This window comes from Sphaerodactylus townsendi, linkage group LG17 (genome assembly GCF_021028975.2).
Source record: "Sphaerodactylus townsendi isolate TG3544 linkage group LG17, MPM_Stown_v2.3, whole genome shotgun sequence".
Lineage (NCBI taxonomy): Eukaryota > Metazoa > Chordata > Lepidosauria > Squamata > Sphaerodactylidae > Sphaerodactylus > Sphaerodactylus townsendi.
In genome coordinates this window covers 461,795-474,635 of record NC_059441.1, presented here as the reverse complement: position 1 = coordinate 474,635, position 12,841 = coordinate 461,795, and the positions used below count along the sequence as shown (strand labels likewise).

Below are 12,841 nucleotides of genomic sequence, written 5' to 3'. Positions count from 1 at the left end.
TTCTTATTTTATCCATCCATCCATCCATCCATTTATTTATTTCCATTTTTTAGACCGCCCTCCCCTGGAGGGCTCAGGGCGGTGTACATCAATGTCAAATATAAATATAACAATAAAACAATCTAATACACTTTAAAATTCACAGAATTTAAACAACAATTTAAAATTCACAGATGGCAACTTATGTGAGATTATTGCCCAAATACAGTCCAGGTTGCAAAATACTGCGCGATATGACTTGACAACTTATTGTATCTTCCACAAATCAATCCTGTAAATTCCTTCTTTTGCTTGTTTTAACTTTATTATCACGTACTTTTCATGATTAGGTTTTGAAATGCTTTTTAATCAGTGGACAGCCATCAATAAATATTATTATCATTACCCACTGATCTATAAACACTAGAACTAGCATATTGGATGGATGGATATAATGCAGTAAAGCTGACTGGAAAAGTCATAAGAACATAAGAACATAAGAACTAGCCTGCTGGATCAGACCAGAGTCCATCTAGTCCAGCATTCAGCTACTTGCAGTGGCCCACCAGGTGCCTTTGGGAGCTCACGTGCAGGATGTGAAAGCAATGGGCTTCTGCTGCTGCTCCTGAGCACCTGGTCTGCTAAGGTATTTGCAATCTGAGATCAAGGAGGATCAAGATTGGTAGCCATAGATCGACTTCTCCTCCATAAGTCATACAAAAAGAAAGAAGAAAATATAGCAACAATGTGAAAATACTTCCGGACTTACTTGCTCCAGTTTAAAGATGTGTTGGTTAAAATAATGCTGTAAACGCTCATTGGCAAAATTAATGCAGAACTGTTCAAAGCTGTTATTTTCATAATCTTCAAACCCAAAAATGTCAAGCACTCCAATAGATAAAGTCTGCAACAGAAAGGAGAAATAACGAAATAGAAATAGCCAGTATGGTGTAGCGGTTGGAATGTCAGACTAGGATCTAGGAGATATACAATAATCGTTGGTGCAACGACCAAATATGTACAAGGAGAAAACAATGCGATGCACCTGTCGCACTGCAAGATATATTAATGTAATTCAAGCATATACCAAGTGAAATCGACAATAGACATGCTCATCAACTACAGTGCTCTTATCCTATACATAACATCAACATACTATAAAGTGTTCAAATACAAAATCCTAGGAACATGCAGAATAAGCCTAGAGGGGAATATTAAGAATGTGACTGTCACCCTGAGTAAATAGAATAGAATAGAATAGAATCTTTATTGGCCAAGTGTGATTGGACACACAAGGAATTTGTCTCCGGTGCATATGCTCTCAGTGTACATAAAAGAAAAATACATTTGTCAAGAATCATAAGGTACAGCACTTAATGATTGTCATATAGGTCTAGTAAGCAATCAGGAAACAATCAGTAGTAATGAAAACATAAAATGTAAAATCATAAAATAAAATAAAATGTCAGCACAGGCTATAGTCATACAGTCATAAGTGGGAGGAGATGGGTAATAGGAATGATGAAAAAAGTAGTGCAGTAATTATATAATAAGTATATAATAAATAGTTTAAAATACACTGAGGGAATTATTTGTTTAACAGAGTGATGGTATTCGGGAAAAAACTGTTCGTATGTCTAGTTGTCTTGGTGTGCAGTGCTCTGTAGCTTATCGCTTTTAGAGGGTAAGAGTTGAAAACAGTTTATTTCCAGGATGCGAGGGGTTTGTAAATATTTTCACAGCCCTTTTTTTGACCCGTGCAGTATACAGGTCCTCAATGGAAGGCAGGTTAGCAGCAATTGTTTTTTCTGCAGTTCTGATTGAGTTCTCTGAAGTTCGTGTCGATCGGTTGGGTTGCAGAACCAAACCACACAGTTATAGAGGTGCAGATGACAGACTCAATGATTCCTCTGTAGAACTGTATCAGCAGCTCCTTGGGCAGTTTGAGCTTCCTGAGTTGGCGCAGAAAGAACATTCTTTGTTGTGCTTTTTTGATGACATTTTTGATATTAGGTGACCATTTTAGGTCATGAGATATGATGGAGCCTAGAAATTTAAAGCTCTCTACTATTGATACTGTGTTGTCTAGTATTGTGAGAGGAGGTAGGATGGGAGGGTTTCTCCTGAAATCTACCACCATTTCTACGGTTTTAAGTGTGTTCAGTTCTAGATTGTTCCAGTGGCACCACGAGGCTAGTTGTTCAACCTCCCGTCTGTATGCGGTTTCATCCCATATGCGGTTTCATCCCATATACCCCATATGCGGTTTCATCCCATAAATACCCCATATGAGAGGCATGTTTAAGGATGAGAACCTTAATATCTGATGAAGACGGAGTTTCCAAAACGGTGAAAAATCGCGTATCCCGTTCAATGATCTTCCTTCATAAAATCATCTTCATTCATACTTATCTTCATTCATGGCATAGAGAACCAACATCTCCATTCATCGTATGTGAACTAAGTAGCGAGAAACATCGCAAAAGTAACAAGAATGGTATCTCCGTGAGTGCATAAGAATTCAGTAGTGAGGACAATCGCACAAATAAGTACTTTGATATTGTACTGATTTATCGCTTATATTGTGGATGCCCAATTGGGCACTATAAAGACGTTCTTATTGGTTATTCTGCATGTTCCCGGGATTTTGTATTTGAACACTTTATAGTATGTTGATGTTATGTATAGGATAAGAGCACTGTAGTTGATGAGCATGTCTATTGTCTATTTCACGGTATATGTTTGAATTACACTAATATATATTGCCATGCGGTAGGTGCACTGCGTTGTTTTCTCTTTGTACATAGGATCTAGGAGAGCCAGGTTTGAATCTCCACTCTGCCACAGAGGTTTGTTGGATGCCCTCAGGCCAGTTCTACACTTAACTACCTCACAGGGTTGTGGTGAGGATAAAATGGAGGCGAGAGTGACGTAAGCCACTGTAGGTCATCGTTGGAGGTGCGTGTGTGCGACGGCGCCACTGTTTGAATCCTACGACCATCGGAACCTGTTATTAAAATTTTTGGATCCCACCACTAGTTATATTTATTCAAACATAAATAGGAGAAATTCAGGAAGTCTGCTGGCCGTCGTACATGCTGCGGATTAAAAGCTTCGAAGGAAGAGAAAAGCAAATTCTGGGAAAGAACTGGACCACAGGTGTCAAACTCGTGGCCCTCCAGATGTTCATGAACTACAGTTCCCATCAGCCCTTGCCAGTATAGCCAGTGCTCATGTTGGGAAGGGCTGATGGGAATTGTAGTTCATGAACATCTGGAGGGCATCACCCCTGAACTGGACTGTTTGGGCCATATCCAAAAACCAACCCAGAGCATGCGACGGAATTAAAGGCTGCTAACGGAGGAATAAGTTCCAACCAAACCTGCCACCTGTTAGAAAATATCTAGCTGTCTTAATAATAATGTAGCAGTTAACAAAGCAAATAACATGGCCTTCTTGGGCTGCAGGGACGTGGCACGTCAGTAAACTTGTTGTCGTTTTTAGAGACCTTTGCCGGTGCTGAAAGGCATGAGCATTTTGCACGCGAGTTACCTTGGTGCTCTCTTCCAAGTCCCTTGTATTCAAAAGCGCGTGATTAATTCGGAAAACTATCCAATCAAACAGGGCACTGTACAGTGATTTGGCCATGGAATTCCGCACCGTCACAGCCTAGACCAAACAGAAATAATTAGAAATTAAGCCAGATCATTACAACAGGCTTGTATTTTAATGAGTCTCATTCCACCAACTGACGTTACTGAACACGGTTTTAAGGGCGCCGCAGTTCCCGAGACACATAATTGCCACCAGTACGTTGCTTTGCTGCCAGGATTCTACCCAGGCTGAGACTCAGAGTTGGTCTTGGGTGCTCTGCTAGCAAACCACGATCCTACACTGACCTTTTTCCCATAGTGAGGGGGGATGTTAGTCATAAACGGGTGGAGGAGACAGAATCGGTGGGGAGACGGAACGATGGGAAAGCTCTGCACTGGTTTGCAAACTTAATCTGCTCTAGGAAGTTCCTGCACGGACCTCCTAAGTCAACTGTGCTTGGGAATGGAGCAATGATTCCTGGGACTCGTAGCTACGGAGGAATAGGAGCCTGAGGACAGAATCCATCTGCACAGCATCCCCGAAATCTGACCAAAGGACGGATAACTTGGAGGTCAGTATGGTACCATGTGTGTATCGTACAAGGACCAAGGTTCAAGCCCCTACCCATGATGTATGTTTGTTTGTTTGTTTGTTTGTTTATTGGATTTTATAGACTGCCTCATCCTTGAAGGGCTCTAGGACACTGGGCCAGTCACCGTTTCCAGCCTAACCTCCCTCACAGGACAGTTGCGGAAAGAAGAGGAGAGAACCGTGCACACTGTCCTCAGTTCCTTGGTGGTAACAAAACCCAACAAACAGCAATAAATCGAGAGCAGGTCATGTGACCCCTATAAAAACTCATAACAGGGAGAAGGGCAGGCCCTGTTGCTGTCCCTTGTCTGAGATCTTAGTCGTTTCTCCTCTGCTGTGCAGGTGCTGGCCCTGGTATCGACGTGCAACAATGCGAGTGGATTGTAGGCAACAGATGTCACCAAGGTAACCTGCCTAGCTGACTGCCTGCATCTCTCAAGGAAAACCTGCGTGGACACCGGGAATCCTTGGATTTAGACCCACTAGTTTCCTACGACTTGGAAACTTAAAGCACACAAGTGTGCTAAGCAAAACCAAGAACCTGGGATCCAAAGATTACTTCGACCGGAATGTTTGAAAGCTCGGTGAATAGTTGTTTTTTTTCCACTTAGGCACTCTGCTGGTTATTAAATCAGAGACCCTCCTTTGTGATTGACAGCAGAGAACAACGAAAGGGGAAAAACCACCGCCTTTGAAAAGCAGCAAGGAATCGAAGGAAGCAAACTAGCTCAAACGCCAACGGAGTGGGCTTAACGGGACTGTTAAATGATAAGCATTTTAAGCACATGCCATAAACCAAATTTTTTTAAAAGAAGCAGCTGCTTGCCATATTGGCCACCCCTTCTTTCCGGTTTCTTCCTCCGTTTCCTATACTGATGCAATGTCTTACATATGCTACCAACGTAGCAGCCGAAGCCAACCGTGTGCAAATTATCAACGGGTGACATTTGGGGGGGCTGCTCTTTGTCCCCAAGTATTTAGCGCAACCTTTGGATACCTTCCCATGCAGAACCACTCGCTTGCGTGGTGCGCATTTTCGTGTGCAGGGAGGACACCCTCGTTCCCAGAGGACAGAGCCGGACTTGACATTCTGATGACTCAGCTCTCCCCCACAAGTCCCGTCTCAAAGGGCCGCATTGTGATCAAAAGGCCTTGTGCAACAATGGCATCTTTGCAGTGGAGGCTGGCCATCTTTGAAGGCAGACTTTCACACAATCCGTTAGGAAGGAAACAAGAGCACACATTCTCTGCCCTTGGTGCGCTGACCTGTTCTGAATTTGACTGAAGTGCCACATATACAGGGGAGTCACGTGACTTCAGAAATGGAATGTGCCATTTGGAAAGAACTCAGGAAGGGAAGAATGTAATGGAAAGAAAAGGAGAAGGAGCGAAAGAGCCCATATTGTGTAAATCCAAAGGCTGCGCCATTTTGTGTCACAACTGCAGCTTAGTAGAGCTTAAAGGTAAAGTTTCCCCTTCAGTCGTATCTGACTGCGAGTATTACTGCGAGCAGTGGTTTTATAGGCAAGCCGTTAGTGGGGCAGTTTGCCATTGCTTTCCCCGACTATTCTTTACCCCCTAGCTAGGTGTTAGTACTCATTTGATCTGAGATTGCAAATGCCTTAACAGACCAGGTGCTCAGGAGCAACAGCCACAGAAGGCCATTGCTTTCACATCCTGCATGTGAGATCCCAAAGGCACCTGGTGGGCCACTGCGAGCAGCAGAGAGCTGGACTAGATGGACTCTGGTCTGATCCAGCCGGCTTGTTCTTATGCTCTTATGTTATGTTCTTATTTACCGACCAAGAAATGGATGGCTGAGTTGACCAGGAGCCAGCTGCCAGGATATCTGACCCACCGGGGCTCGAACTCCTGACCTTGTGAGTGGCAGTGCAAGCACTTAACCACTGTGCTATGCGGCTCCTTAGTAGAGCTTACTGCTGTGCAAAATGCAACTCTCTGAAAGCTGTGCAAATGTCCTATTCCCCACCCGCTATTCTGCAATGGAACATCAAGAGTGCAAAACCACGAGCTAGGAAGGAGCGGTGCTAACTCAGCCAGGCAGTCAAACCATTACGTTTATAATTCCGTTTCAGCTGCACAGGATGCTTTCCTGGTGGCTTCCGGCCGCTCCAGTTAAGATGCAAGGCCAGCCTGGCAGGCCTTGAAACCGAACGATTTGAATTCTAAGACAGGCCAGAAACACGGCTGCTGAGAACGCAGGCGAAACAAGCACCTTTGAAATCCGCCAAAACGTCAATCACGGGATAATGCCAAATTAGCTGACGCCGTCGTGACATGGCACATCCCACGCTCAATTCCACCCAGCCAAACATACGAGACAGAAATAAAAACCTGCAGTTGGAACCTGAGTGTGTGGGGGTGGGAGGGGAAGGGGGAGGCAGAGATAAGGAATCTGCTGGCCAAAATTACATTGATTTTAGATTATTATTGGATGTTAAAGGATTGCACGGCCTGCAACAAGGGAAGGACTCTCATTCTCTACCTTGCTCTCACACATGCTCCATCTTATGCTACCATCATCCTTCTTCCGCTGAGGGTTGCCAACTCTGGGTTAATATCTGGAGATTTTGGGGGCAGAGCCTCAAAAGGACAGAATTTGGGGAGGGGCTTCAGTAGGGTATAATGCCAGAGAGTCCACCTTCCCAAGCAGCCATTCTCTCCCGGGGAACTGATCTCTGTTGCCTAGATCTCAGCTGTAATAGTGGGAGATCTCCAGCCGCCGCCTGGAGGTTGGCAACCCTACTCCCGCTCCTTTGCTGTCGACAAAAGGTTGAACTCTGCGCTGCCTGGGACCCTGGATGCCTCCGCAAGGCAGAGAAAGGTGACAAAGAGAAACTAGTCGTTTCGAGACCCGGAAAAATAACAGAATCCTGAGGAAGAGATTTCTAGACTCGGGCCAGGGCCTTTTCAGCCTTGGCCCCTGCCTGGTGGAACACTCTCCCTCCAGCTGTCCGGGCCCTGCGGGACCTTGGAGAATTCCGCAGGGCCTGTAAGACTGAGTTGTTCCACCGGGCTTTTGGAGTGCCCAGCCGCTGATTAGGTGCCCCTTCTACTCTATTCCTCCGGTTTTCGGAGTCCCCCTGTCATCTAGGAGACCCACTTTTGTTACTGTCTTGTTCCCCCCTTTTGGGGAGGGTTTAATCTGGGGTATTGCTGACGCCATTTTACTGAATTACTGCTGCGTTTTAAATATTTAAACTTTTAAACTTACATTTTAATTTAATGGGGTTTTGTTTATATACTGTATGTGGAATCCATGTTGTACACCGCCCAGAGCCCTTTGGGGATTGGGCGGTATAGAAATCCCATAAATAAATAAAATAGACGTTCTCCCCGGTGCCATTTCTCACAGGCATAAGAGAACATAAGAAGTAGCCTGCTGAATCAGACCAGAGTCCATCTAGTGCAGCACTCTGCTACTCGCAGTGGCCCACCAGGTGCCTTTGGGAGCTCACATGCAGGAGGTGAAAGCAATGGCCTGCTGCTGCTGCTGCTGCTGCTGCTGCTCCCGAGCACCTGGTCTGCTCAGGCATTTGCAATCTGAGATCAAGGAGGATCAAGATTGGTAGCCATAGATGGACTTCTCCTCCCTCAATCTGTCCAAGCCCTTTTTGAAGCACCCCGCTCGTTTCCAACTAAAACAAAGAACAGAGTTCATCTGAAGGGGAAACGGATCCGTTCAATCCTTAACCTTTTCAAAACCTCCAAACACAGATGTCGCTTCTTTTATCTACTCCGCATTCCCGGAATAGTTCTGAGACAATTTCTGATTGGGTTGGCAACCTGGTCGCGGAAGACAAGTTATGGGAAGGGAAAGCTGACAGCAGACGTCGCTCAGCTTGGAAAGGCGACTGGAACGTTGTGCTGAAGGGCACACGCCACGAAAACAAACTTAACAGGAGCAAAGAAACATTGAAGGCACATGTTTATAAGCACGCAGCAAAGGCGAGCCATACCCCAAACCAGTGTTTCCCAACCTTTTCAACGTTGCGGTACCCTTCACCTCGCTCTTCATGTCTCAGGGTACCCTTGAGGTTCATTTGAATTTTTTTTTTTTGCATTTTTAAGGGTTTTTTTCTGTTTTTGGCCTGTAGGTGGGGGGAGTGGCAAGCAGGGGGAGAGGAGGGAAAGCAGTGTTGACAGCCGCATTGTTTGCTTGCCGAAATTCGGCATGGATGGGGGGGAGAGCTCCCTTTAAATCTACCCCCCCCAATCCACACCGAATTTAGGCAATAAAACAATGCTGTTTATCTAGGTTGTTTAAAGGGAGCCTATGAGGCTTCCAACCCTCCCCCCTCCAAAATCCATTTGATTCTGGGGGGGGGGGGGCAGGCGGTAGCATTCTCATGGTACCCCTGGGACTTGCTCAGGGAACCCCAGGGTACCACGGAACCCTGGCTGGGAATCACTGCCCCAAACAATTAACAAGCAAATAAATCCAGCGCGACTGTTCACAGCAAGTTCGGCAGATGAATCCAAGTTTTGGTTTTACTCGCAAAACAAGAAGAGGTTAATATTCAATCATGAAAAAGCATCATCTCTAACATTCACTTGGATGTATCCTTGCTCAGCTATTGATCAAATATTTTTATTTATTTTTTATTTATTTCAGTTTTTATACCGCCCCATCCCCGAAGGGCTCTGGGTGGTGTACAGCATAATAACCATCATGTACAAGATAAAACGGCTAAAAGTATTAAAAGCAGCAATAAAATGGAAAACTAAGCATAATAACTAGAATTGGTTCACAGAATGGCGTCCGACAATTCCATTTTTCAAACCCTCTCTCAGGGGGGAAGAGCAGCCAATCCCAAGATGACAAGAGGCACAGATGTAGAAGGCCGGGGGGGGGGGGGGGAGCGGCACCATCAACGGCTGGTTCCTCCAAAGGCCTGGCGGAACAGCTCCGTCTTGCAGGCCCTGCGGAATTCAGTAAGGTCCCGCAGGGCCCGGACAGCTGGCGGAAGAGCGTTCCACCAGGCTGGGGCCAGAGCCGTAAAGGCTCTGGCCCGTGTGGAGGCCAGCCGTATCATCAAGGGGCCAGGGACCACCAGTAGATTGGCCTCCGCTGAACGAAGAGGCTGTACAGGGACATGTGGGGTGATGCAGTCTCGAAGATACGAAGGTCCCAGGCTGTGTAAGGCCTTAAAGGTCAACACCAACACCTTGAAGATGATTCAGTTATTAATACAGTTAGAAGAGCATAATTTGTCCCTTACAGCTTCTGCCCCCCCAGAAGAAGAACAGAGAACACACTCTTTCCCAGCCTGCCACCGCCCCCCCGCCCCCCCAGAAATTCTGCAGATGCAAATTTTAATACCTCTGCCAGTTTGTAGGGTAGTACAAGCTTCTCCCCCACGGTCACCGTCTTCCTTGTCACAAGTGCTTCAAACAACATTTCTTCTTTGACCTAACAAAAAACGAAATCCACCATCAATACCAGTTCCAGAAACAAATGGAAGTAGTCGGATCTTCAAACAAATGTAGACTGAGCGCTTAGAGTGCCAGTGTTATCCAGACTACAACATTAAAAGCAGAGGTGCAAACATGCCCACAGGTGCGTTCAGTTTTCTGGGTCGCTACCTTTAGAATCCGCGCGTGCATATTCAAATAACATCAGAGGGATCATTTATGCAGCACTTGGTACACAAAGCGCATTACAATTTGTCTCCCCCTGTCAAGGCGGCTCGCATTAGAGCACAGTTCCTCCTGCTTTGTGAGTCACGAAGTGAAAGAGGTACATGATTCAGGACTGCTTGTGAAGGGGGAATCATAGGAGTTGGAAGAGACCACCAGGGCCATCAAGTCAAACCCCCTGCCATGCAGGAACACACAATCAAAGGACTCCCGACATATGTTCATCCAGCCTCGGTTTAAAAACCTCCAAAGCAGGAGACTCCCCCACTTTCCGAGGCAGTGAATTCCACTGTCGAACAGCCCTGACAGTCAGGAAGTTCTTCCTAATGTTTACGTGGAATCTCTTTTCCCGCACCTTGAATCCATTACTCCGTGTCCTAGTGTCTGAGGCAGCAGAAAACAAGCTTGCTCCCTCTTTGACATGGCATCCCTTCAAATATCTAAACATGGCTATCGTGTCCCCCTTTAACCTTCGCTTCTCCAGACTAAACATCCCCAGCTCACTAAGTCTCTCTTTGTAGGGCATGGATTCCAGACCTCTGACCATTTCGGTTGCCCTCCTCTGGACACGTTCCAGCTTGTCCTTCTTAAATTGCGGTGCCCAGAACTGAACACAGGACTCTAGGTGAGGTCTGGCCAATGCAGAGTAGAGTGGTACAATTACTTCCCTTGATCTAGAGACACTATTCCAGTGGTGATGAACCTATGGCACTCCAGATGTTCATGGACTACAATTCCCATCAGCCCCTGCCAGCATGGCCAACTGGCTGATGGGAATTGTAGTCCATGAACATCTGGAGTACCATAGGTTCAATCCACAGCATCTCCACTTCGATCCACAGCATCTCCAGTTAAAAGGATCGGGTGATGGGCGACGTGAAAGTCCTCTGCCTGAGATCCTGGAAAGCAACTGCCTGCCTGAGTAGGCAATACTGACCTCCATGGACCAAAGGTCTGATTCAGTACAGGGCAGCTTCATGTCTTCACACTCCTCTGCCCATGGGAACTTGACCGGGAGCTAAAACCATATGCTAATGCCCTGCTCTGCATGCTTTCAGTGAGAACTCAGAACAGGGCTTTTCCCGTGGTGGCCCCCAAATCGTGAACATCTCCGGCCCAGGAAGCACACCTTGCTCTTTTGATGTTAGCCAGCCAGAAGTGGTTGACTTTGAGTTCAAGGAATATTAATGGTTCTGTCATTCGCCTTGTTTTATTGACTTTTAAAATCACTTCCATGGTTTCACTGACGTTGACCAGCTGTTATTTTGAAAGTTTGGCTTTCGGTTTTCATGACTGTTGCTTGCTGTTTGTTAACTAGGTTTATTGTTCCAATTTTCCTGGGTGTTTCATTTGTCATAAGCTGCCTGGTGTTTTATAACAGGCGTGGGGTTTTAAATCTTCTAAAATTAAATGAATAAACACACGTAGGAAGCACGCCAATGGTCAGCCAAGAAGAATATGGGGCTGCTCAGATTTCAGCCAAGGTGTCCTTCAGCTAAGTCAAAATTACACTCAAGTAACTAATTTACCCCAAAAGTTGTTTTGTGGGAGGCCGACAACAGATAAGAGACAGTACTTCAAGCACTCTGTAACAGATGAATAGAATTATTTCAAAGATGTGGCAATTGCCCCCTGGACGGCTTTAGAAGACCAAACAGGGTCATGTTACCTAGCTATCACACCCATTTCCAGATCTAAATGAAGTCTCCCTGTACAGAGGCAGAATTTCTCTGGTTATACAGCTGCAAACACTGTCCCTGCAAATGGCAGGAGGTTTTGAGAGGGTTTGCGGAGGATGTGACATTAATTCCAGGTGACCATCTAAGAACTCCCCAAATCTCTATGGTAAAGACCAAGAGATACATGGAAATTCCAACAACAGCAATATGGAGGCCATTTTTTCTCTGGGTGACCTTGGGCTAGTCACAGTTCTTCGGAGCTCTCTCAGCCCCACCTATAAGGTGTTTGTTGTGAAAGGGGAAGGGAAAGGAGACTGTAATCTCCTTTGAGTCTCCTTACAGGAGAGAAAGGGGGGATATGAATCCAACTCTTCTTGTATCACCCCCAAAGAGGCTTTCCGATGGCATGGAGAGGCTTAAAATGCCGAAAAACCTCCCATTGGGCTGACTAGACCAGGGGTCTGCAACCTGCGGCTCTCAAGATGTTCATGGACTTCAATTCCCATCAGCCCCTGCCACCAATTTGTGAAGGGTGGGGGATTGGGGCTGAAGGTGGGGTTTTTTTCCCATTGTGAGGGGAGGGGGGAAATGGCAAGCATATCTGATTAATAGATGTTGGGGCTATCTATCAACTTCATGATTTGCCTGTAACCTTCCAGGAGAAGCTGGCTGGCTGCTGTTGGAAACAGAATCTGTGGCTGACAGCTGTTCTTGCTGGACCTTTCGTAAACAGAACTGAACATACGAATCTGCCTCCCCGAATCAGATGGTAAATTCAGCTCAATATTGGCTATTCACGGCCCTCCAGATGTTCATGAACTACAATTCCCATCAGCCTTTGCCAGTATAGCCAATGCTCATGTTGGGAGGGACTGATGGGAACTGTAGTTCATGAACATCTGGAGGGCTGCGACTTTGACACCCCTGCAGCTTTCTAACGTTCGTCCAAAAACCTGGTATCCAAGGCCCCTTTAACCAGAGAGGCTGGGGACAGAACCTAACATCCTGTGTGCAAAGCAACTGTTCTTGTCTTGCATACTTGACAAGCTATGTTGTTTTTCATCTTCCTCAGTGGGGAACACAGCCCCCCCCCCAAAAAAAACAATAAAGAAGAAGAAGAAGAGTTTGGATTTATATCCCCCCTTTCTCTCCTGTAGGAGACTCAAAGGGGCTGACAATCTCCTTGCCCTTCCCCCCTCACAACAAACACCCTGTGAGGTGGGTGGGGCTGAGAGAGCTCAGAAGAGCTGTGACTAGCCCAAGGTCACCCAGCTGGCGTGGGTGGGAGTGCACAGGCTAATCTGAATTCCCCAGATAAGCCTCCACAACTCAAGCGG

At 46.1% G+C, this 12,841-nt stretch overlaps 1 protein-coding gene across 5 annotated transcripts in view; it reads right to left on the bottom strand.

The window, feature by feature from the left end:
* MYO9A (myosin IXA) overlaps positions 1-12,841 on the bottom strand; it is a 122,391-nt gene that overhangs the window by 32,355 nt on the left and 77,195 nt on the right. For all 5 annotated transcript variants that reach the window (XM_048481780.1, XM_048481783.1, XM_048481785.1 and 2 more), the window contains 3 exons: positions 9,509-9,598; positions 3,532-3,648; positions 749-883 (listed from right to left, as the gene is read on the bottom strand). In XM_048481780.1, coding sequence (XP_048337737.1) covers positions 749-883; positions 3,532-3,648; positions 9,509-9,598 — 342 coding nt within the window. The remainder of the gene's footprint in view (positions 1-748; positions 884-3,531; positions 3,649-9,508; positions 9,599-12,841) is intronic.